Raw genomic sequence first — 25,300 nt, 5'->3', positions numbered from 1 at the left:
AATTTTTCCCCTCTTCCCCCCGCCCCCCATGGCAGGTTGACCAATACATGCTAAATATGTTAAAGTATAAATTAAATACAATTATATTAAACTCTTATAGAAAATTCTTACAGACACACAATAAGTCACATGATACTTTTGATTAATGTTGATGATGAATGGGACTTCAGAGGCACATAATTACTGCCCCAATTCTTTACTTTCAAATCTTTCCATCACTAAGTCAATTACAGTGTAATTTTAGAGGAACTGCTCTATCTTGATCTTCTAACAGCAAAACAGGAGGATAATTCCCAAGAATTTATTTTTAGTAAAGTATATGGAATTCAATTTAACATTTATGAAGTGCTACTGTGTGTAAGTTACTGGGGTGAGTCCTAGGGAAAGGAAGACAAAAACCAACAAAATAGTTCCTGGGCTTGAGAATTTAAACATTCTACTGAGGGGATACCTAACCCTCAAGGAAACCATAAAAGACAGATAAGAAGCAGGATGGCATCATGGATAGAGTGCTAGACAAGGAATTGGGAAGACCGGGTTTCAAAATTTGCCCTATGTACTGACGAATTTGTAACTTATTTGCCTGGGCATACCTTAATGTTGTCAAAAAAAATTTTTTGTAGAGTTAATTAATTAAGTAAAATTTAGTAGTTAATTTTTATAATTTAGTTGTTTTAGTTTCTCTCCTTTTATAAATAAAAACAATATTCTTTATTATTGAATATTTAACAAATATTCACCTTAAAACAATAAAATTCCTTTAATATGCACCCAAATGAAATGTGCTTTATACTATGCGAATTCTGTGACTCTGGGCCCAGGCAAGCCACTTAATTTGTTCTTATCCTCAGTTTTTTCATTTATAAAATGGGAAGAATAGTAAAACTTACCTTATAGACTTGTAGAAGATCAAATGAAATTATACTTTACTTAAGTAAAGCACTTTGCAAACCTCAAAATACTGCATCAATACTTTTATTACTCTATATAAAGTGGCAGCTTTAGAGAGAAAGGGAGAAAGCAGAGTTTTAAGAAACAAGAGGTTTTTTTGTACTGTACAGGTGTCAATTTTCTGATTTTCTATCACCTAGAAGTTAATTTAAGAAATATGCCAGAATCAAAGAGTTGTGTTTTTTCCAGACACTCACCATAGCAAGAAGAATGCGTACAGCTATGAAACTGTAATAGTCAAATGTAAAAGCTACTGCGATTCCCAGCAAGAACTGCCCAGTGCTTGTGGACCATATCACAAACCGCCTTCCTAACCTGAGAATTACATAATGGAAGAAATAAAACATTGATATACAACCACATTAAATACCAACTCCATTTGTCATGGACAAATATCACACCATATGTTCACAAGCCTCTGAGAAGATAGAGCTGGTACTTCTTTGCTTCTAAAACAGGCTTACCTTCTAATTTCTAAGAAAGCATTGCCTAATCAAGTAATGTACACATAGAGTACAACAAATACATTCTCTCTCTCTCTTTCCCTTTCTTTCGCTCTCAATTTCTTTCCTTTTCTCTGCCTCCCTATCTCTATCTCTGTCTTTCCTTGTCTCTCTCTCTCTGTGTGTGTCCTTCTGTCTTTCTCTTTCTGTCTCTCTCTGTCTCTGTCTCTTTCTATCTGTTTCTCTTAGAGTTCCTTCGCTCCCTCCCTCATCTACATATATAGTTAATTGCCAACTGTCCTTAGTTCTGTTTCCACAGCCTCTCTTATCTCGATTGCCTTCTCTATACTAACATGGCCACCATGCTAGATGAGGTCTGTAGCAGGTATCTATTTATTCCAATAGCTTCCCAACTGATATCTCAACTTCAACCCTCCATCCTCTCCAATTCATCAGCCACACAACTGGCAAAAAACAAACAAACAAATAAAAAACTTCCCAAAACATAGGCCACAAAGGTAAAATTACATAGTTAGAGACAACTAAATTAGGAAGTACCTGACTGAAATCCTCCTAGCTTCCTAACTTTCCTAGATTAAACAAAGAAGTTATTTAACCTCTCTCCCTTACAGTATCCTCATCTATAAAATGGGATAATAATAGCTCCTACTTCTGAGATTCAATTGAAATGACAAAGTATTTAGCAAACAGTAAAGTATTATACATGTTAATTTTCACCATTGTTATCACTGTAGTCAGCAGCAGCAGCATCACTATTACTGTTGTTATCATTTTCTTTTTTACTATTGTTGTTGTTATCATCATCATCATCACTATTTCTGTTGTTGTTATGATCGTCATCATCATCATGATATCATTTCCATGCTAAACTGCAGTGATTCCTTATTGGTTCTAGAATCAAGTACAAACGTGTCTGTTTGGCTTGTAAAATCTTTCACAATCTTGACTCCAATCTCCCTTCCAGCCTTCTATTTTCCTGCCCTTTGTATGCTCTATAATCCACCCAAACTGGCCTTTTTTGTTCCTTTCACAAGACACTTTGTGCCTTTGTGTTGTGTGTAGGGATCTCAAAATCCCTAGTTTTCTTGAAAATTCAATTCTATATAAAGCCTTTCCTGATCTCCCGACTGTTATTGTCACCCTCAAGTTCTCATCTTCACCTACCTCACAATCTAAACCACTGCCAGGTCTTGTCATTGTTCTCTTCGTGACAATTTTTATCTACATCTCCTTCTCTTTTCTCATACAACCTAAACCCTAATTCAAGTCCTCAACATCACCTCTCATCTGTATTATTACATTAACTTTCTAATCCAATTCCTCATCTCAAGAATAATCTATTCTCTACTGAATTTACAAAATGTTTTTTTTCTCAATTGTAAAAATGATTACATCAACTTCCCCACACTGACCCATCTTCTTCTATTCAATAATCTCTATCACCTTCAGGATATAGCCCGCAGTTTGACATTTAAAGCTTTTCTTAACCTTCTAATCTTTCTAATCTCTCTACAATTTACTCCCATGCACATACTTCATGATTTACCTACACTAGCTTACTTTCTATTTTTTGTACACAACACTCCATCTCCCACCTTTACACTGACTGTCCTCCATACCCAGATTGTTCTCCCTTTTTACCTTGGCATCTTAGCTTTTATAGCTTCCTTCAAGATTCAACTCAAATCTCACCTTCTCCATCCCTGAAGCTGCCAGAGACATCCCCTGTGTGATTACTTTCCATATACTTTATCCACATCTTGTGATATGCATGTTGTTTTCTCTATTAAAATGTAAGCTCTATGAGGAACTTTCTGTTTAATTTTGGTGTAGCCAGCACTTAGCATATAATTTAGCCTGTCACTGAGAGAAATAATTCATTTGGACCCCTAATCTATTCTAATCAATATTAATCAACTTGATAAAATTGTTATCAAAATTCTGTATATAAAACACCAGATCTGTGAGCTACAGATTCTAAATTCACTGGCTTATTTACAGGAAATTAACTAAAAACCCTCCACTCTTGTTTTATCTTGTGAGGGTGACCAAGCCCAGTGTGGCAGAGATCACAACTACATGGAAAATTCCCCAAAATGTTTTTGTATCTCCAGTCAATAGGAGCAGATAACCATCTTATGATCACTTGGATCACTCAAATTATGAGAGCTTGAACCATTTCTATGGCCCAAACTAAAGAGAAACCTGTCTCCCTTAATACCTGAAGATATTCCTTACTTCACCCAATTTGTGACCCTGCTGATATATTATTTTGCTTATTTTAGCTTATGTATCACATACCAATCAATGAAATTATTCCGTATTTAGTATAGTTGTTCTGGAATGACTGGACATCTAGCTCTATAAAAATAGAGTCCTAGAATGAGGAGGGATCTCAGACCATGAAGAAGATCTGAGATCTACTTCATTAGAGGGGACTGTGGACCCTTTAACAAAGTGCCATTGACACAAAACTCTGCCTTGGTCTCTTTTATTATAAGTGAGACAATTTTAATCTCCATAATGTAGGAACATAACAAATGCTTTCTGAATTGATATAGTTATTTCAGAGGCATTTTACATAAATATTAGAACCTATTAAATTTTAAATGTACTTTAAACATTAGTACTTTAAAATAATACTTTAACACTTTCTTATGTCCAAGATTATATACTTTCTTATCCCGAATGGCCCAGTGGACTTGGTGCACTTGGGCACTAGACCTGGAATCAGAAAGAACTAAATTAAAATTATTTCTATCCTATATAACTTAGAGAAATACAATTTAACTTCTACCTACATTGACCTCCCAGTTTGATTTTGAGCATAAAATGTGCCACTTTGGATAAGAAAGGATGTAGCCACATTGATGAGATGACAAATCTATGGATGTATTAAAGTAAAAACTATTAAATTACATAGGCTCTCATATTTAACACTGTTCCTTTCAGATGTCATATAATAAGGACTGAGGAAGATGGGACCATGAAATGCACTGGTGACAATTTTAGTAGTGTTAAAAAAAAAAGTTTAAATAATCCCAAATCACAGTTCATAATAGATACATCTGGATGACAAACTTGGTGAAAGAAATCATTAGAAAAAACATTTGAGAACACACTAAGAGGGGTTCTACAAGGCTGTAAAATATTGTGTTGCAAAGATATAATATCTATACTTTACCTATCTGAAAGGTCACCAAAAATCACTGCTCCCAGAAGAACTCCAAGCATGAAAGTAGGTTGGATGGATTTTGCAAACCATTCCCGGTGACAGACCAGATCCCATTCAGTCACCACAGTACTCTTCCACTTGGTATGATCATAAAAGTAGCCATCAGTACAAGGAAAGTCAGATTTGTTGCCATCATAGCTGTACTCAAAATAAGGATCTTCTCTTTTGGACCTACTGCACTGAGCAAGTTCCCAAACATCTCCATTCTGCAATTGCACTACCAAGTAATCCTCTTGGGCTGGTGTGAACAGTGACCAGGCATCTTCTATCTTCAAGACAGATGAATTATAATAGAGGACCTGACTTATGTTCCCCAAGACCCCACAGGAAAACTTTGGGGTGACAGCCATGAACACAGAAGCCAAGTAATGGATGCCACAAGAGATAGTTTGGAAAACTGATGCAAAATAGACAAATGCCTGGAATCTGCAAGAAAAGAAAAGATTGTTAAAAAAAAAAGAGAGAGAGAGAGAGAGAGAGAGAGAGAGAGAGAGAGAGAGAGAGAGAGAGAGAGAGAGAGAGAGAGAGAGAGAGAGAGAGAGAGAGAGAGAGAGAGAGAGAGAGAGAGAGAGAGAGAGAGAGAGAGAAACTTCCCCAAAGTTGCAGGATACAAAATAAATCCACAATAAATCATCAGCATTCTTATACATCACTAACAAAATCCATTAGCTAGAGTTACAAAGAGAAATTCCATTTAAAGTAACTGCCAATAGTATAAAATGTTTGCGAATCTATCTGCCAAGAGAAAGTCAGGAACTATATGAGCAAAACTACAAAGCACTTTCCACACAAATAAAGTCAGATCTAACCAATTGGAAAAATATTAAGTGCTCTTGAATAGGTTGACCAAATATAATAAAGATGACAATACTACCTAAACTAATCTATTTATTTAGTGCTATACCAATCAGACTCCCCCAAAAAAACTATTTTAATGACCAATAACAAGAGCTGGAAGAACAAAAGGTCAAGAATTTCAAGGGAACTAATGAAAAAAAAAAATCAAATGAAGGTGGCCTACTTGTACCTGATCTAAAACTATATTATAAAGCAATGGTCACCAAAACCATTTGGTATTAGCTAAGAAATAGATCAGTTGATCAGTGGAATAGGTTAGGTTCACAGGACAAAATAGTCAATAACTTTAATAATCTAGTGTTTGACAAACCCAAAGACCCCAGCTTTTGGGATAACAATTCACTGTTTACCAAAAACTGATGAGAAAATTGGAAATTAGTATGGCAGAATCTAGGCATTGATCCACACTTAACACCATACACCAAGATAAGGTCAAAATGGGTTCATGATCTAGGCATAAAGAATGAGATTATAAATAAATTAGAAGAACATAGGATAATTTGCCTCTCAGATCTATGAAGGAGGAAGGAATTTGTGAACAAAGAGGAATTAGAGATCATTATTGATCAAAAAATAGAAAATTTTGATTATATCAAATTGAAAAGTTTTTGTACAAACAAAACTAATGCAGACAAGATTAGAAGGAAAGCAATAAACTGGGAAAACATTTTTATAGTCAAAGGTCCTGATAAAGGCCTCATTTCCAAAATATATAGACAATTGACTCTAATTTATAAGAAATCAAGCCATTCTCCAACTGATAAATGGTCAAAGGATATGAACAGACAATTCTCAGATGAAGAAATTGAAACTATTTCTAGCCATATGAAAAGATGCTCCAAGTCATTATTAATCAGAGAAAGGCAAATTAAGACAACTCTGAGATACCACTACACATCTCTCACATTGGCTAGGGTGACAGGAAAAGATAATGATGAATGCTGGAAGGGATGTGGGAAAACTGGGACACTGATACATTGTTGGTGGAATTGTGAATGCATCCAGCCCTTCTGGAGAACAATTTGGAACTGTGCTCAAAAAGTTATCAAACCATGCATGCCCTTTGATCCAGCAGTGTTTCTATTGGGCTTATACCCCAAGAGATCTTAAAGAAGGGAAAGGAATCCATATGTGCAAAAATGTTTGTGGCAGTCCTTTTTGTAGTGCCTAGAAACTGGAAATTGAATGGATGCCCATCAGTTGGAGAATGGATGAATAATGGTATATGAATATTATGGAATATTATTGTTCTGTAAGAAATGACCAGCAGGAAGATTTCAGAAAGGCCTGGAGAGATTTACATGAACTGATGCTGAGTGAAATGAGGAGGATCAGGAGATCATTATATACTTCAACAACAATACTATATGAGGATTAATTCTGATGAATTCTCTCTCCAACAATGAAATGAACCAAATCAGTTCCATTTGTTCAATAATGAATAGAACCATCTATACCCAGCGAAAGAACTCTGGGAAATGAGTGTGAACCACCACATAGCATTTCCAATCCTTCTGTTTTTATCCACTTGCATTTTTGATTTCCTTCTCAAGTTAATTTTACCTTATTTCAAAGTCTGATTCTTTTTGTGCAATAAAATAACTGTATGGATATGTATACATATATTGTATTTAACATATTTAACATGTATTGATCTTTTTGCCATAGGGAGGGGGTGGGGGGAAAGGAGAAAAGTTGGCATAGAAAGGTCAATGCTGAAAAATTACCCATGCTTATGTTTTATAAATAAAAAGCTATAATAATAATAATAATAAAACTCCCCACTGAAACACAGATCTTCCAAATTAGAGACTGATACCTCTGTTTTGCAAATCTAATTTATTCCGTGGAGAAGGTCAGTCTTTAATCTATGGCAGTCAGGGAGGAACCCTTCACTGTTGTTCTTCTAATAATATTATTAAAGGAAATAAAAGACATCTTCTCTACCAGGTAGCTTTAGCCAGAATTATTGAGGAGGCAAAGATTATCTTTGCATGTTGTCTCCTCCATTTTTACTCTTTGTATTGATATATATGACAATTCTTGTCATCAACATTTTATCTTTGACTCTTCTCACTCAGAGCCATTTCATCTCCAGCTCATAAAATCACAGATTTAAGGCTAAAAGAAAACTTTTAAATCCTTCATTTTATAGATGAGGAAACTGAGAACAAGAGAAATGAAATTATTTTCTTAAGTTTATACAGGTAGTGAAAGGCAAAATCCAGCTTTGATTCAGATTCTCTGACGCCCAACTAAAGGCTCTCCTCTTCACCATATTGTTTCCCATTAAGCTCCTAGTACCTCCTTCTTTCTTTCTCATGGGATTCTGTAACTGTTTCTATATGTCTCTCTTTTCCTCCCCTCCTTTACATACTTTCCCCTTGAGTCTTTTTTTTTCTTTTTCTCTCTGATTCCTTTTTTATTCTTTTCCTCTTCCAGGGCAATTTCTCCAAGCTCCTGTCTCTTTCCCCCACCCTTTTCATCCCTTCAGCCTCTCTCTCATTCTCTCCCTTTCTTACCTAAACACCATCCTCATCATACTATAACAATAGCTAGCATTTATATAACACTTTAAGATTATATAAGCATTTTAAGCCAAGTGCTTTACATGTTTGCAATAACCCATGATAGTAATAAAAGTATCCCCATTTTACAATTAAAAAATTTAATCTGAAAGAGTTTAAGTGATTTGCCCACGATCACACAACTAATAAATGCCTGAAGAACCCAGGTCTTCCTGAATTCAAGTCTAACACTCACTGCACTTCCTAGCTATTACATAGAACTGAGAGATAGATTTTATCATGTGTATTTATTGAAAAGTTCCTAACAATACAGATTGATGCATATTTTTTGTCTTTGTTTAACAATATGGCTAATGTGTAAAGTTCACAAGACACTGTAGTAAATAATATAGTAATCTATTATTTAATGAATCCAAAGATCCAAGATTTTGGGACAATAATTCATTTTATGACAAAAATCCTGGGAAAATTAGAAAGCAGATTGGCAGGAACTATCAATAGATCAATATGTCAACCAAATACCAAGATAAGGTCAAATTGGGTAAATGATTTAGACACCATAAGCAAATTAGGGAAGCACAAAATACTTTGCCTATCAGATCAATAGATAAAGGAAGAATTTATGACCAAATAAGAAATAGAGAGCATTAGATTATGTAAAATTGATCATTTTTATTACATCAAATTAGAAAGATTTTGTATTAACAAAACCAATGCAGCCAAGATTTAAAAGAAAATAGAAAACTGGGAGGCAGGGAAATTTTACAGCAAAATCTTCTGATAAAGACCTTATCTCTCATATATAGAGAACTAGCCAAATTAATAATAATTATAAGAATATAATATATATAAATTATAAGAATATAAGAATTAAGAATACAAGTCATTTCCCAATTGATAAATTGATAAATGATCATATCAAAGGATATGAACAGGTAGTTTTCAAATGAAGATAACATTATCTGGAGTCAAAAGTGTTCTAAGTCACTATTGATTAAATAAGTATACATTAAAACAACTCTGAAGTACCATCTCACACTTATCAGGTTAGCTAATATGACAGAAAAGAATGACAAATGTTGGATATGGAAAAATTAGGATTCTAAAATGAGACATTAATGTGCTGTTGGTAGAGTTATGAACTGATTCAATCATTCAGAAGAGCAATGAGGAACTATGACCATAGAGTTATAAAACTGTATATATCCCTTGACCCAGAAATGATACCACTAGATCTATATCCCAAAGAGATACATTTTTTTAAAAAAGGTAAAACATCTCTATGTACAAAAATATAGCTACTCTTCTCTGGTAGCAAAGAATTGGAAATTGGAAGGATACCCATAGATTTGGGGATGACTGAACAAGTTTATGTTATAGGAATGTAATGAAATATTACTGTGCTATAAAAAATGACAAGCAGAAAGCCCTCAGAAAAACTGAAAAAGCACATCATGAATTATAAAGTTGCTATGATGGCATTTTCTTTGTTCTACTTGCCCTAGCTGTTAGAACTGCTAGCTAAAGTTCTTATAACTTTAGCCCAAAAACATCAACTTTATAATTCATGATGTGAAAAAAAAAAAAAGAAAGAAAAAGAAACATGACAAAATTCAATTCAGTGGTAGCCAAAAACCTAAGCCATTCCATCTAGGAAATAGAGGCTCCAAAATGCATGTTTAGTCAAAATATAAATATAACAAATTTACATTTTATTATTATAAAATTAAATGTAAATGTTTATGCAAAATTAGTAAAGCTACAATTGCAAAGAGCATAATTAATTGAGAAAAATATTTTTAATCAAATAACATTATATAATAAAATATATGTAGTTATAAATACATAAAAGATTTCAAAGGTTTATCAGAAATGCTGGCATTTTTCACAATATGAAAACAAGAACTATTTCATAATAGATAAATGCTCTTAATTAAATGTTCTAAATCACTAATAAAAGAAATGCAAATTAACCTCACATCCATTAGACTGATAAAGATGACAAAGGATGAAAATGACTAATGTCATGGGTATGGGAAATCTATGTATTATCACTAGAGCTGTGAACTGATGCAAAAATTCTGAAAACCAATTTGAAATCATAAACAATACAGAGCAAAATATTGAGAACCAGAAGAACAACTTATATGATGACCACAATTATATTTTTAAAAATTGAAAGTTATAACTTCACCATGCTTTCTGCCTCTTAGCAAAGATGGTGGGCTATAGATACAGAATGAAGCAGACCTTTTCAAATATAGTCTGCTCAATGCTTTGCTTATATTTATTATGAAGGAAAATTCTACTAAGGGCAGGGAAGGGAGATTATCTGAGTTTCTGGGAAATGACAATGTGCTTTCCAAAAGAACTTCAATGAGGCATTTTTAAAAATGTAAATTTAGCAAAAGTTTAAATTGTACAGTCTTTTTAAATCATTGTTTTAAATTTGCATTCCCTCTAAATGTTAGCACCCTGGAACAGAGCTCTGATTACTCCATTCTAGTTACACTACTGAAAGTTACTACATTTAAGTCAAAGGCACAGTATCCATTATTTTTATATTTTCTTTCCTAAACTCATTTTCCATAAACTAACCTGTTTCTTCGATGAAACTTCATAGTAATGAAAGAAATGATATTTGTTCAGTCCCAGCAGGGTTAAGCAAAGTTATTATCACTTCTGTTGCCCAAAATAATGCCTATGTTAAACCATTTTAAAAAACAGAAACTGAACCTTTTAAGAAAATTCCCAAAATGATAGCTCACTATAATTTCAACTTCTTCATTTCTGTTTTGCTGCTTTATAAATTAGGTTTATGAGTCAAAAACTAGTAATATTTGGTACTACTGCCAAAACTGGTAATAATATCTCTGTGGACACTAATTCAACCTCTTTCACTTTACAGGTAAGTAAGGTCAAGAGTGTTTGCCCAAGGTCAAACAGGGAATAAGTGCCAGAATTGAGATCAGACCCAGTGTCTTCTCACTTCAAATAAAATACTTTCTCTCTGACTTTTATTTTACTTTACAATGAGATTGTCTACACAGCACAAATGTAATTTGCCAATTTGAAAAATAAGTCAAATCACTTGTCCAAAATAATGGAAACAAAACAAATGATTGATTGATTATTTGCATACCTACAGACAGCTTCATTTTATTCATCTCTGTTTTTTTTGTTTGTTTGTGTGTGTGTGTGTGTGTGTGTGTGTGTGTGTGTGTGTGTGTGTCTAACTATTCTGTTACTAATGGTCTTAGAAGTCTGTGGTACTGACATTAAATGACTTGCCCAAGATTATAGAACCATTTTGTGTTATAAGTGGCATTTAAATGCCTGTAGAGTTAGAGAGTTGGATTAGATGATAACAGCTAAAGTTCCTTTCTAGTTCTAAATCTGTGAATTTATGAGCAGTATCTATCTTATCCTTTCAATAATGCCTAAAGAATGCCATTAATATTAGGTGGGTTATTAAAAAAAGATTTGGGATAAAGGATTATATTTTATTAAAATCTAGAATCTGAATGATAAATGAGTATATATGAAATATTAAAAGAAATCTGGGAATACTTAGAGCATTTCTTTTTTTTCTGGAAAGAAATGGAGAGTTTTTCACTTCCAGTTGATCAATGATGGACAGAAATAACTACACCCAGAGAAGGAATACTGGGAAGTGAATGTAAATTGTTAGCACTAATGTCTGTCTGCCCAGGTTACATGTACCTTCGGAATCTAATGCTTATTGTGCAACAAGAAAATGGTATTTACACACATGTATTGTATCTAGGTTATATTGTAACACATGTAAAATGTATGGGATTGCCTGTCATGGGGGGAGGGAGTAAAGGGAGGGGGGAATAATTTGGAAAAATGAATACAAGGGATAATATTATTAAAAATATATATAATTTTAGAAAAACTAATCTAGGAAACAAGTTTACATGGCTTCCAAATCAAGAGAATGACAGACTTGTGACAATGTGATTGCTAGTTGCAGGAAAACACCATATAACTATCATTAGTGCCTATGCTTCTACCATGATGAATCCTGATCAGTCAAAGACAGATCTTATGAAAACTTATCATCGACCAGACATGGCAGAGAGTCTTAGGAAGAATGCAACTGGAAACAGCAACAACATTATTCACTTATTGTGCTGTAGCTAATTCTTTTAATATTTTTATATTTTAATATTACACTACTTATCCATATATTGCTTTGTACCTACCTTCATGTTAATTCGTGAACATTTTGCATATTTTGGGGATCAAAGCTAAGAGACTTGAGTTTTTGAATTATGATCAAACACTGTTTTATAGATCTATAAAATGGAAAATATCTGTTCTTAACAGAGTTGTGAAAAGAAAATAAGATCATGTACATGGAGCACTTTGAAAATACAAAACATCATATTTGATGAGATTATCATCCATAAGTATATGTTTATTCTCTAATTATATTAAAAAGAAAATTCTTTGAAAAAAAAAAAAAAAGAAATGGAGAGTTTTTGAAAAGATGAACAAAAGAAAGAAAGAGTGTAACGTGCTGTTGTCTCCAGAAGCTGCCGATCGCTCTCTGGGAGGAGATCTGCTGTGTCAACTCAAATCTCTTGGACAGAGTCTTCTTCCTGTAGAGAGCCAACTTCCCTTCCTGCAGAGAGCAGCCTCAAGTCTTGTCCAGACAAAACTCTCTCTTTCCTCCAGAGCTGCCCTCTTTTATCCTTCCAGAGAATGGGTGTGGGATGATGCAAGGGCTTCTGGGAAAAATTACTTCAACCAATGAGCTTGCTCCTCCTAAGCATGCAAGTTCTTCCCCAGGAATTCACAAGTAAAACTCCCAGTAAAGGCCGGAACTAGAGAATTGTCAAGTACCGACTTAGCACTTAATAAGAACCTAACAAAAGAGGATAAAAATCCTTCAAGAGCCACTCAAATAAAATTCTTAATCTGAAGTGTCAAAATGTATTTGAGTGTATAACAAATAGACACATTTTAGATATTGAATTGGGTGTAGAAAACACATTGTTAAGGCATATCCAGACAACAATCTGTGGCTCATCTTTCTAAAACCCACAAAAATCTACTTATTGCTATGACCATTTAATATAATATTGAATAATAATGGTGATAGTGGGCAACCTTGTTTCACTCCTGATCTTACTAGGAATGGTTCTAGTTTATCCCCATTACATATGATGCTTAATAATAGTTTTAAATAGATGCTCCTGACTATTTTAAGGGAAAGTCCATTTATTCTATACTTTCAAGTGTTTTTATTAAGAATGGATTTTAGATTTTATTAAATGCTTTTTTTGCATCTATTGAGATGATCATATGTTTTTTTTTTTTAATTTAGTTAGTCCCAAATTTGGTGCAAGGAAGGACTCATTATGAGCATCATTTACAGATGAAGAAACCAAATGATTTCCTCAGGGTCAAAAAGCTAATATCTGAGGTGGGATTTGAACTCAGACCTTAAGAATAGAAAATTTACAAGATCATATTTTTACAATCACAAAGGACTTAGATGCCATGAAATCTAATTTTCTTTTGTTCAGTAACTTGAATTCAGGTCCCAGGTGATGCCAAAATTACTATCCATTCCACTATACATTACTAATTCCCCAAAGTTTGGTGAGTGTAGTTATTAGTAGTGGTGGATGATAACTATCTTCAAGTCTTTGAAAGGCTTTATATAGAAATAGGATCAAGTTTTGGGGGGCTTGGTTACCAAAGGAAAAGGAAAAAGGAATGGCTAGAAGTTACAGAAGTACAGATTTTGGTTCAGTACAAGAAAAATCTTTCTAACTAAAAGAGCAACACAAAAAATTTTATAGATGGTGAACCCTCTCCTCAACCAGAGTTTTCTAGCAGCATTGGATGTCTACTCATCAAAGAGATTATAAACATTGCATCTGTTTGGATGCAAATTAGACCAGATGACCACAAAAGTTGCTTTTAACCTTGAGATTCTATAAGTTTATAAAAGACTGAAGAAAATGTATCTATAAATTTTCCTTAGTTTCATGTTTTACAGGAAAAAGAAGCAAGATTATTAAAATGAGAGGAAAAATATGAAATTTATCCTGAAATTAAACTAAGGTTTTTGTCTCCTTCAATTTGTATCCAATTCTGAAAGTTAATAAAATCATCCTCTTCCCTTAGACCACAGATATTTGTACAGGATGGAAATTAAGACTATGAGGTTCCGGTCTCCCATTAAATTCAGGATGCCACCCATAAAAAGCTATTATTTCCTTCATGAATTTTTAAGTTCAGCAGGGAAAATAATGGGTTTAAGTAGAGAGGACTTGAGTAAAGAGGCCAGCCAAAGAAAACAAAATGAAGAAAAGAATAATCCACTCAAACTGATGCAACATTGGGCCTGGCAACTGTTTATTATTTGTCGTCTTTTGGGATGATGATTTCTTCCTGTTAAGATTAAGATTTCAAGACACAAATATTCCAGCTAATTCGCTGAATTTTTCCTTGGATCATATTTCATCTATTTTTCTCTCTGGCTTTCATCTGTCTGATTTTTCAACTCAAAGACACTACTTAGATAGAATTTACAGGCATAACTCAAAGATATTGCAGGCTGAGCTCCAGACCACAACAATAAAAGTAAATATCATAGTAGAGTCACACGAATATTTTAGTTTCCTAGTACATATAAAAATTATGTTTTCACTATACTATAGTCTATTAAGGAGAGCTGTAATGCAGTGGATAGAGCGCCATACCTGAGTCAAGAAGACTCATGCTCTCGAGTTCAAATGTGGCCTCAGACACTTATTAATTTTATGACTTTGGACAAGCTACTTATTTGGCTTGGGATAACTCTGTTTGTCTCAGTTTTCTCATCTATAAAATGGGCTGAAATAGGAAAAAAAAAACACTCAAGTATTTTTGCCAAGAAATTCCCAAATGGGGTCATAGTCAAACACAACTGAAAAATGACTAAACAATACCAAGAGGTCTATTAAGTATGCAACAGTATTATGTCTTTAAAAAATTATATGCCTTCATTTAAAATATTTTATTGCTAAAATGTGCTAACCACAGCACATTATAATGTTTTTGTCAATGGCTGCTGATTTATTAGAGTGGTGATTGCTGAAGGCTGGGGTGGCTTTGGCAATTTCTTAAAATAAGACAACAATGGAGAAGATTCTGGGAAGATAACAGAGTTGATCAGAAAATTCCAGGCTCTCCAAATTTCCCTCACAAAACAAAAAAAAAAAAAAAAAAAACAAAAAAAAAAAAAAAAAAAAAAAAACCATCCTCTCAAAGTGAACATAGAGCAGATAAAATAAGTAAAATTCAGTATTAAAGTAGTTCTCCAAAGACTACTCGAAAGGACTTCAGGAAAGACCCTACTTTCAGTGGCTGAAGAATGAAATGCAAACACCTACAGGCAGACTGCCTTGACGCAACAAACCAAGGTCTGGGGGCAGCTAAATATTAGTGAAAGAAATACAAATTAAAGTAATTTTGAGATATCATCTTACACCTATCAGATTGTTAAAAAAAAAAAAAAAAAAAAAAGATTGACGCCCCTCAGCTGAGAAATGGCTAAATAAGTCATGGTATATAATTGTGTTGGAATACTATTGTGTTATTAGAAATGAGCTAATTGATTTTAGAAAAACAGAAAGGAAGGGGGCTCTCTACCTCCAGAGAAAAAGAACTCAAAAACAGAAGTATGTATTGTACAGTTTTACTTATATATGTGTGTGTGCATACACACCTATTTGTGGGTATTCGTGTTTAATTGAAGTCTTCCCTCTAGGGCAGAGTGTGGAAGGAAGGAGAAAAAGTAAGTATATAGCAGACAACAACAACAACAACAACAAAAACTTAGAAAGAAGAATTGAAAAACTGGGTACCTTTGAAAGGTTTGAAAACAATATGTAGTATTTATTAGTTTTTCCAAAAAAAAAGTAAACAGTATGAAATGGAAATTTATGGTTTTATATTGAATCCTTTATTTATTGTTCTACTGTGTGCATAAAAGTTTTGCTTTTCTTGGGTTTTTTTTTTAAGTTTGAAATGAATTATTTTTTTAAAAAAAGACAACATGAAGTTTGTCACATCAATGGACTCTTCCTTTCACTTGAACATTTAGAGCCCATTGTAGGGCTATTAACGGGTCTAATTTCAATACAGTTGTGTCTAGGGGAATAGGGTAGCCCAAGGAGAAGAAGAAAGATAGAGAACAGAATGTTCAGTAAGTGGAGCAGTCAGAATACACAAATTTATTAAGGAAGTTCACTGTCTTATACAGGAGCCACTAATGGTTTCCCCAAACAATTACAATAATAACTTGAACAGTTATGATTGATGAAAAGGATGAAAAAGTTTGAAATACTGCAAGAATTACCCAAGTAAGGGCAACTAGATAGCACAGTGGATAAAGCACTAGCCCTAAAGTCAGCAGGACCTACGTTCAAGTGTGGTCTCAGACACTTAACACTTTCTAGCTGTGTGACCCTAAGCAAGTCATTTAACCCCAATTGCCTCAGCAAAAAAAAAAAAAAAAAATTACCAAAATATTACACAGAGACATGATATGAACATATGCTGTTGAAAAAAATGGCACTAAGAGACTTGTTGATGCAGGGTTGCCACAAACCTTCAATTTGTAATAATTAGTTAATTAATTAATTTTAAAAATAAAATATCAACTAGATTCTTAAAGGAAAAGTTGAGTGAGTTAAAGAAGAAATAGACAGCAAAACTATACTAGTTGAGGTACTTCAACTGTCTCTTCATAGAACTTGATAAATCCAACAACAACAAAAAATGGAAGAAAAACTAAGGAGGTAAAAAACAATATTAGCCAACATAAGCAATTTAGAATAAGAAACAATCTACCCATAAGATCTACGGAAAAGGGAAAAATTCATGACCAAACAAGTGTAAGAAATGGATGGGGATTTTTTAGTTTCCACAGAGTTATGAAAAACTGAAGAAATGAAATTTTAAATTAGAAAATTAAAACCCACAAAAGAATGTAATCAGAGATGGAGGTTTCAGATTTGAACATGGGCCCTCTAAATTTTGCCTCCTAAAGTTATCTTCACCCTTAAGAATGTAAGTTTCTTGAGGCAGAAATTGGTTATGTAATGAAAGGTAGAGATTTACATTATGCAATTTCTATAACACCCAATTAAAGGAAAATTAGGGAAGGAATGTGTTTCAGGATTAGAAATAAAACATTGCCTTTGCAATTCCAAATGTGTATTTAGGTACCCCTTCTTGCAAGAATCTAAAATAAATCTTTCCTGTATTCATCAGCGTGTCAATAGAGTTCTTGGTAAGATATTTTGTTTCTTACACAAGAGATAGAATTATAAAATAGAAAATAGAAAAATTTTATTATGTTAAATTCAAAAGAGTTTGTACAAACAAAACCGATGAAAACAAGGTTAGAAGAAAAGTGAAAAGTGGGGAAACGATGTTTACAGCAAGTGTCTCTGATAAAGGCTTCATTTTGCAAATATATAGAGAACTGAGTCAAATTTGTAAAAATGCAAGCCATTTCCCAATTGGTAAATACTCAAAGGATATGAACAAGCAAGTTTCAGATTTTTAAAAATCAAAGCTAATCTATAAGCATATGAAAAAGTGCTCTAAGTCACTTTTGATTAGGGAAATATGAACTAAAACTAAAACTAAGATATCACCTCATATCTACCATATGGGCCACTCTAACAATATAACAAAAAAGGAAAGTAATAAGTTTTGGAGAAGATGTGGGAAGATTGAGACACCAATACTATTATTGGCGAAGTTGTGAACATATTCAACATTCTGGAAAGCAATTTGGAGCTATGATCAAAGGGCAACAAAACTATACATACTTCTTGATCCAGCAATATCAATACTAAGGTCTATATCCCAAAGGGATCCAAAAAAAGGAAAAAAGACCTTCATGTGCAAAATTATTTATAGCAGCCCTTTTATGATAGCAAAATATTAGAAACTGAGGGAATGGCTGAATAAACAGTGGTACATAAATGTAATGGAATACTATTTTGCAACAAATAATGATAAACAGGCAGATTTCAGAAAAACCTGGGAAGATATATGAACTTGAAGGGGAGACCCCGAAACTCTAAAAGTCCTTAAAAAAGAAAATATCCTTCAACTCTGCCTCAGTGAGGGACTCTGCCCCAAGGTACAAACAGTTTAAAATTTGTTATCTGGATGGGGTCAGCTCGATTCTGAAACTCACTGAATTCAATTCAAATTCCAGCTCAAGCTAAAACCCAGCAAGGAGCCAAATTGGGACTTCACCCACGGGCCCCCTTCAGCTTGTAGCCAAAGCTTCTATTATAAAAGAGCCACTAAAACCCTCTCTTTGCAGAGGTTCCAAGCATGCCATGCTATACCATGCTTGGAATCAAGGGCCTCTGTCCACTGGAATATTCTTTCCAGTGCCATCCTCTCTTTACCCTCACCTATTTCCCTAACCAGACTTTATACTTCTCTGTCAGGATTTCTAACCTTACTTCCAATCCCCATAATAAACCCTTTTATCAATCTAGGTTTTGGGGTCTATAAATTCTTTTAAGAGAACCTCCGTGCCACCAGAAGGGAGTCCTCAAAAAACTCCCTCCTCTTGCGGCGAATCCCAAAGGATTGCAGGGGAGCCAAACCTCTCCCATTTGGTTCTCTGAACTCTGAACCTGCCACTAGACCATATCATTTAACTCCCTGACTACCAGAAACCCTAATTTCATTTTGGTTCTCTAAATCTAGACCTCATCAAACTGATGTAAAGTGAAATGAAAGAATCAGGAAAATACTATACACAGAATCACAGAAAATACTGTACACATCAGAATCATTGTGTGATGATCCATCTGTTTGATTCAGCTCTTCTCAGCAAAACTGAAGGGGAAACTGTTCCCTTTACTGAAGCTGTGCTCCCTTTAAGATTATCACTCTGAAACTGTATTAGCTGTGTTTCCTTTAAGATTATTGATGCGGTTTGAATGGTCTCAATTATTGGTGGTCAAGAGGGTAGAGGCAGTAAGAGAGCTAATAAGATATCCCCTTTAGATTGGCCACAGGTTTAGGAGTGAAAGAATTCACTCATTCTTGAATTATTAGTTGCAAAATGAAAGTTTATTGTTGGATAGAAATCAGTTTCCTAAGGGACTGACTTCTATAGTGACAAAGATCTATTAAGGAAATGGAGTCTGGGCACTGAAAATGCTTTCTCAGTGGGCAGAAGGGTCCTGGCATCTGAGCAAGCTACCTAGGGCCATCTGCAAAGACCTTAGTTGAGGGAGGTTGTTATATTGAGTATCTTGGTGGGGCTGGTTCAGCACGAGCTGATCAGATCAGGATTCTTCAACTGAATGAGAATTTAGAATTTCTAGGGGAGTTGATTTGCCCCTGAATAGTATTGCTTCTCTTATCCTGAAAGTTGGGCTCTGTCTCCACTCCTTGGAGCCTGGGAGATTCTGACCTTTGAGATCAGAAAAGTGGACACAATCTCAGAGTATAATCAAAGGGAACAGTTCCCCTGCCCCTTCATTATCACTCTGAAACTGTATTTCCTTTTGATCTCTCATCCCTTTCAGAGTCTCAGCCCCTCCTAAAGAAGGCATATACCTGAAGGTTATGGAATATTATTGCTCTGTAAGAAATGACCAGCAGGAGTGTTAGGATTACTAGGTGAGAACTCAGGTTGTCTGGACAGTGACAAGGTGAGAATTCAGGTTGTCTGGACAATTACAAGGTGAGAACTCAGGTTGACTTGATAGAAGGAGCAAGCTCATTGGCTGAAGTGGTTCTTCCCAGAAGCCCTTGCATTATCCCACGCCCATTCTCTGGGAGGATAAAAGAGAGAACAGTGGGCCTGGAAAATCAGTCTGCCTGGAGAAGGATAAGAGCTGGAGGAGATTCAAGGAGAAGACTCTGCACTACATCTGGCTTGACGCAGCTCTCTGCAGGAAGGGAAGTCGGCTCTCTGCAGGAAGGGAAGTCGGCTCTCTGCAGGAAGGGAAGTCACTTCTCTGGACAAGAGTTAACAGCAACTGCCTGGAGACAACGGTTCACTACAGGAAGAAGAATCTGTCCAAAAAATTTGAGTAGACACAGCAGATCTCTTCCCAGAGAGCGATCGGCAGCTTCTGGAGACGACAGCGCGCTACACAGGAGGAATACAGAGAGGCTTGGAGAGACTTACATCAACTGATGCTGAGTGAAATGAATAGAACCAGAAGATCGCTGTATACTTCAATGCTGTATGAAGATGTATTCTGATGGAAGTGGATATCTTCAACATAAAGAAGATCCAATTCACTTCCAGTTGATCAATGATGGACAGAAATAACTACACCCAGAGAAGGAACACTGGGAAGTGACTGTAAATTGTTAGCACTACTGTCTATCTACCCAGGTTACTTACACCTTCGGAATCTAATACTTAATGTGCAACAAGAAAATGGTATTTACACACATATATTGTAGCTAGGTTATATTGTAACACATGTAAAATGTATGTGATTGCCTGTCATCGGGGGGAGGGAGTAGAGGGAGGGGGGGGATAATTTGGAAAAATGAATACGAGGGATAATATTATTTTAAAAATTACTCATGCATATATACTGTGGGAAAAAAATTCTAAATAAATAAAAAAAAAAAAAAGAAGAAGAAGAAGAAGGCTTATACCCCCAGATAAGTTATCTTTCCTGTGATTCAATTAGAAATCCTGGTCCAAAAGCATCTCTTTGAAGTGTTAATTCCAATGGGAGATCCATGCTGTAAACTGATAAGCATCTAAACCTGGGAACTTTGGCTCTCAAAGCCTCAAGTCTCCTTAAAAAGGGCAATATCTGCACTCACTCTTTGTAGAGGCCCAAGCAATTTGCTAGGACCCTGCCCACTGAGAAGGCAGTCTCAGCACAAGATTCCATTGCCCTAATGGGACTTTGCTACTATAGAAGTCAGTCTCTTAGCAAACTAGTTTCTATCCAACAATAAACTTTCATTTTGCATTTAATAATTTGGGATAAGTGAATTATATCACTTTAAACCTTCAGAGAACTGAAAGGGGGAATTTTAACAACTCTCTTATTGTCACTAACCTCATCACCACAGAGGGGATACAAACCTCATCAATACAGTGATTCAAGAAAAGCACAAAGGATTCACAAAAAGGAAAATGCATTCCATAACCATACAAAGAACTAATGAACTTTGAATACAGATTGAAGCATAATTTTTTCACTTACTTTACTTTTTCTTGTGATTTTTTTTCTTTTGATCTGTTTCTTGTTTTAAAACTGTGATTAATATAGAAAAGTTTTAAATATTAGGATATGTACAAATTATATCAAAATGCCTACCGAGTTTGTAAAAGGGGAAGGAAAGGAAGAAAGGAAGAAAAAATGTGGAATTCAAAATCTTGTAAAAGTATAAATGCTCAATTTTTTCTTGAACTATAACTGTGAGGGGAGAGGAATTAAATATTCTTTAAAAAAAAAAAAAAAAAAAAAGGAAAACATTCCAGCTCTTCCCTAAAATGCCACACTTTCTCTCCAAATCCAGCTGAGAATGAAAATTTTAAAGTTCTTATTAAAGTGTATACTTTATATTTATATATTATATTTATACTTATATACTTTAATATAAGGAATACTTTGAACTTTCAGAAATATGTCTGTAGTGAAGATAAGTAGCACTTTGCACAAAGTGACTAGAATAATCAACTACCATCTAAAGAATTAAGGGACTCTTCATCTTGATTGACCTTGTCATCTATTTTTAAACTAAGCCAACGGAGAGAAACTAGGTCTGAAAAGTTGAGAATCTAAAAGCTCTTATATTTTATTTTGCAGAATCTGATATGAAAATAATGATGGCAGTTATTTTGGGAAGAAGTGGTGTGTGTCAGAAAATTTCTAGCTCTCCAGTCTCCCCCACAAACCAGAAAAATTCCTCAGGTGGAATACAAAACAATAAGTATTCAGGTAGAATTGTGCTGGTGGTCCTGAAACAATTGGAAAAATACAAAGAACTATATTGGATTGGAGGTATGACCCCTGTTAAGTGGAAATACCTCCAGGCTCTCTGGAGCTCCAGGGCTCAGCCAGCCCTAGCCCAAACCATATGTATTTTTACCTCCTAGACAGTGTGGGGAGTCTGAGGTAAGAGTCAGGGAAGATTGAAGAAACCTCATTAGATAAGGAAAGCCGGGCCTATCTGTGCTGCGCAGACAAGGGCAAGAAGAAACCAGCACATACCAGAGAATACAGAAGCTGAGGGGAAGAGATACTGCTGTCAGTGGGTACTTACAAAAGGGTGGAGTTACTTGGTTTGGGATTCCAGGCCAAAGGGGAGAACTGAAGGATGACCTGAGGACAGAGGTATAATCCCTCACAGCCCAGAATTAGAGTAAAGCAAAGAAGCTTAAAAGTAAGAAGCTGATTAAAAACAAAACAAAACAAAACAAAACAAAAAACAAAGACCAGGCAAAGGAAAAAAAAAATTACAACCATAGAAAGTTACTATGGGAATAGAGAAGATAGGGTCATCTTCAGAAAAGAATACTGAAGCAAAAAAAAAAAAAAAAAAAAAAGCATCTCTTACCCCAAGAGTAATACTAAATAGTCATCTACCCCAAAAGAATTCATGATGAACTCAAAAAGACTTTAAAAATCAAGTGAGAGAGAATGAAAGAAAAAAAATTTTAAAAGAACAATCCAATAAAAACAAGATTAGGAAAAAAAGATCAGATAACTGGAAAAGGAAATGTAGAATCTTATAAAGAAAATTACTCCAGAAAACTAGAATTGGGCAAGGGAAAGCCAGTGAAGTTACAAGAGACCGAGAAGCAATATAACAAAATACAAAAAATGAAAAAATAAAAGAGAATGTGAGTCATTTTGAAGAGGTCAAAGCAGATAGCCCGTTATGCAAATGATTAACAGAATCTTACATCCTCAAGAGAAATCCCTTTCCTATGCAAACTTCAAAGGATTTACAGCCTCCTGAGGAACTTCTTTGATATAAAAACTTCTTTATATCCGAAGGAAGCAGAAAAGTCCTTTGTAAATACAAACTCTGTTTTATGATCCTGTTTGTGTATAAAATGAACCTCCAAAATTCTATTCTTTGCAATAGGCTTTTCTCCCTGGAGGCCTTTTGCCCCCGACCCTGAGGAGTCCCTTTTCTAATCAATAAAGATTTTGTTTTAACACAGCATTGAGTAGGTGAATTCATTCGCTATGGATCCTGCCTTGGCACTTTGGAGGGAGAAGGAGAGAGAGAGATAAACAGGCAGGCAGAAAGAACCACTGACCCATCTCTGCCCAGAGTTTACCACCCTCTTCATTCACCTTCTTCAATTTCATGAGAAAAACAACTGACCTGGAGAACATATCAAGAAAAGAAAACACAAGAATAATTGGACTATCTGAAAGCTACAATCAAAAGAAGAATCTTGACACAATAATATAACAAAATAAAGGAAATTGTACTCAAATGTTAGAACAGAGGAAAACAGAAATAGAAAAAAAAAAAAATCCAATTATTGCTACCTAAAGCGATCCTACAAAGAAATCTACAGGAACATTATTATAGCCAAATTCCAAAACTCTGAGGTCAAGGAGAAAATATTATGAACAAGAAAAAAATAATTCAAATACAGTGGAGTCACAATTAGAATTACACAAGACCTATCAGTAGCTATATTAAAAGGTTGCAGGTCTTGGAATACTATATATTAAAGAATAACAGAACTAGGTTCACAGGAACCATATAAACACAATTAAAAAATCTTTTTCACACAAATAAAGTCAGATCTAAACAAATGGAAAAATATTAATTGCTCACTAGCCCAAGCTAATATAACAAAAATGACAATTCTACCTAAATTAGTCTATTTATCAAATACCAGTGCCATACCAATCAAACCATCAAAAAAAGTTTTTTATAAAATAAATAAAATAAAATAATAAAATCCACCTGGACAAAGAAAAGATCAAGAATATTAAGGGAATTAATGGAAAAAAAATGCAAAGGAAGGTGGCCTAGAGTTATTGGATCTAAAACTCTATTATAAAGCAGCAGGTAGGAAAACTATAGGTACTTGGCTAAGAAATAGAGTGGTAGGAGAGTGGAATAGATTAGATACACATGACATAATAAATGACTCTAGTAATCTATTGTTTCATAATCTATTGTTTCTGGGATAAGAACCTACTATTTGACAAAAATTGCTGTGAACACTGGAAAATAATGTCAGAAACTTTGTATATACCTATATCTCACACTCATACCAAAATAAGGCCAAAATGGGTATACGATTTATCCATAAAGGAAAGTAAATTAGGAAAATAGAGGGTAGTTTTCATAACAGATCTTTGGGAAAGGGAGGAATTTATAGCCAAAGAAGAACTAGAGAACATTAAGAAATGCAAAATGATCTTTTTGATTATATTAAATTTAAAAAGTTTTGTACAAACAAAACCAATGCAGCCAAGATTAGAAAGAAAGCAGAAAACTGGGGGAAATTTTTACAGCCAATGTTTCTTTTTTTTTAATTTTATTTTTTTATTATAGCTTTTTGTTTACAAGATATATGAATGGGTAATTTTTCAGCATTGACGATTGCAAATCCTTTTGTTCCAATTTTTCCCCCCCTTTCCCCCACCCCTTCCTCCAGATGGCAGGTTGACCAATACATGTTAAATATATTAGAGTATAAGTTAAATACAATATATGTATTCATGTCCATACAGTTGCTTTGCTGTACAAAAAGAATCGGACTTTGAAATAGTGTACCATTTGCCTGTGAAGTAAATCAAAAATGTAGGTGGACAAAAATAGAGGGATTGGGAATTCTATGTAGTGGTTCATAGTCAACTCTCAGAGTTCTTTCGCTGGGTGTAGCTGGTTCAGTTCATTACTGCTCTATTGGAACTGATTTGGTTCATTTCATTGTTGAAGAGAGCCACATCCATCAGAATTGATCATCATATAGTATTGTTGTTGAAGTATATAATGATCTCCTGATCCTGCTCATTTCACTCAGCATCAGTTCATGTAAGTCTCTTCAGGCCTTTCTGAAATCATCCTGCTGGTCATTTCTTACAGAACAATAATATTCCATAATATTCATAGACCACAATTTATTCAGCCATTCTTCAATTGATGGGCATCCACTCAGTTTCCAGTTTCTGGCCACTACAAAAAGAACTGCCACAAACATTCTTGCACACACAGGTCCCTTTCCCTTCTTT

At 34.5% G+C, this 25,300-nt stretch overlaps 1 protein-coding gene across 1 annotated transcript in view; it reads right to left on the bottom strand.

Annotated features, from left to right (window-relative positions):
* Positions 1–25,300, bottom strand: part of SLC22A16 (solute carrier family 22 member 16) — a 69,316-nt gene that overhangs the window by 27,931 nt on the left and 16,085 nt on the right. Inside the window, exons 2-3 of the mRNA XM_074310107.1 lie at positions 4,600–5,076; positions 1,149–1,266 (exon numbers count right to left, since the gene is read on the bottom strand). Coding sequence (XP_074166208.1) covers positions 1,149–1,266; positions 4,600–5,076 — 595 coding nt within the window. The remainder of the gene's footprint in view (positions 1–1,148; positions 1,267–4,599; positions 5,077–25,300) is intronic.

Source organism: Sminthopsis crassicaudata, chromosome 4 (assembly GCF_048593235.1).
Source record: "Sminthopsis crassicaudata isolate SCR6 chromosome 4, ASM4859323v1, whole genome shotgun sequence".
NCBI classification, from domain to species: Eukaryota; Metazoa; Chordata; class Mammalia; order Dasyuromorphia; family Dasyuridae; genus Sminthopsis; species Sminthopsis crassicaudata.
This window is presented reverse-complemented; position numbering and strand designations above follow the sequence as displayed.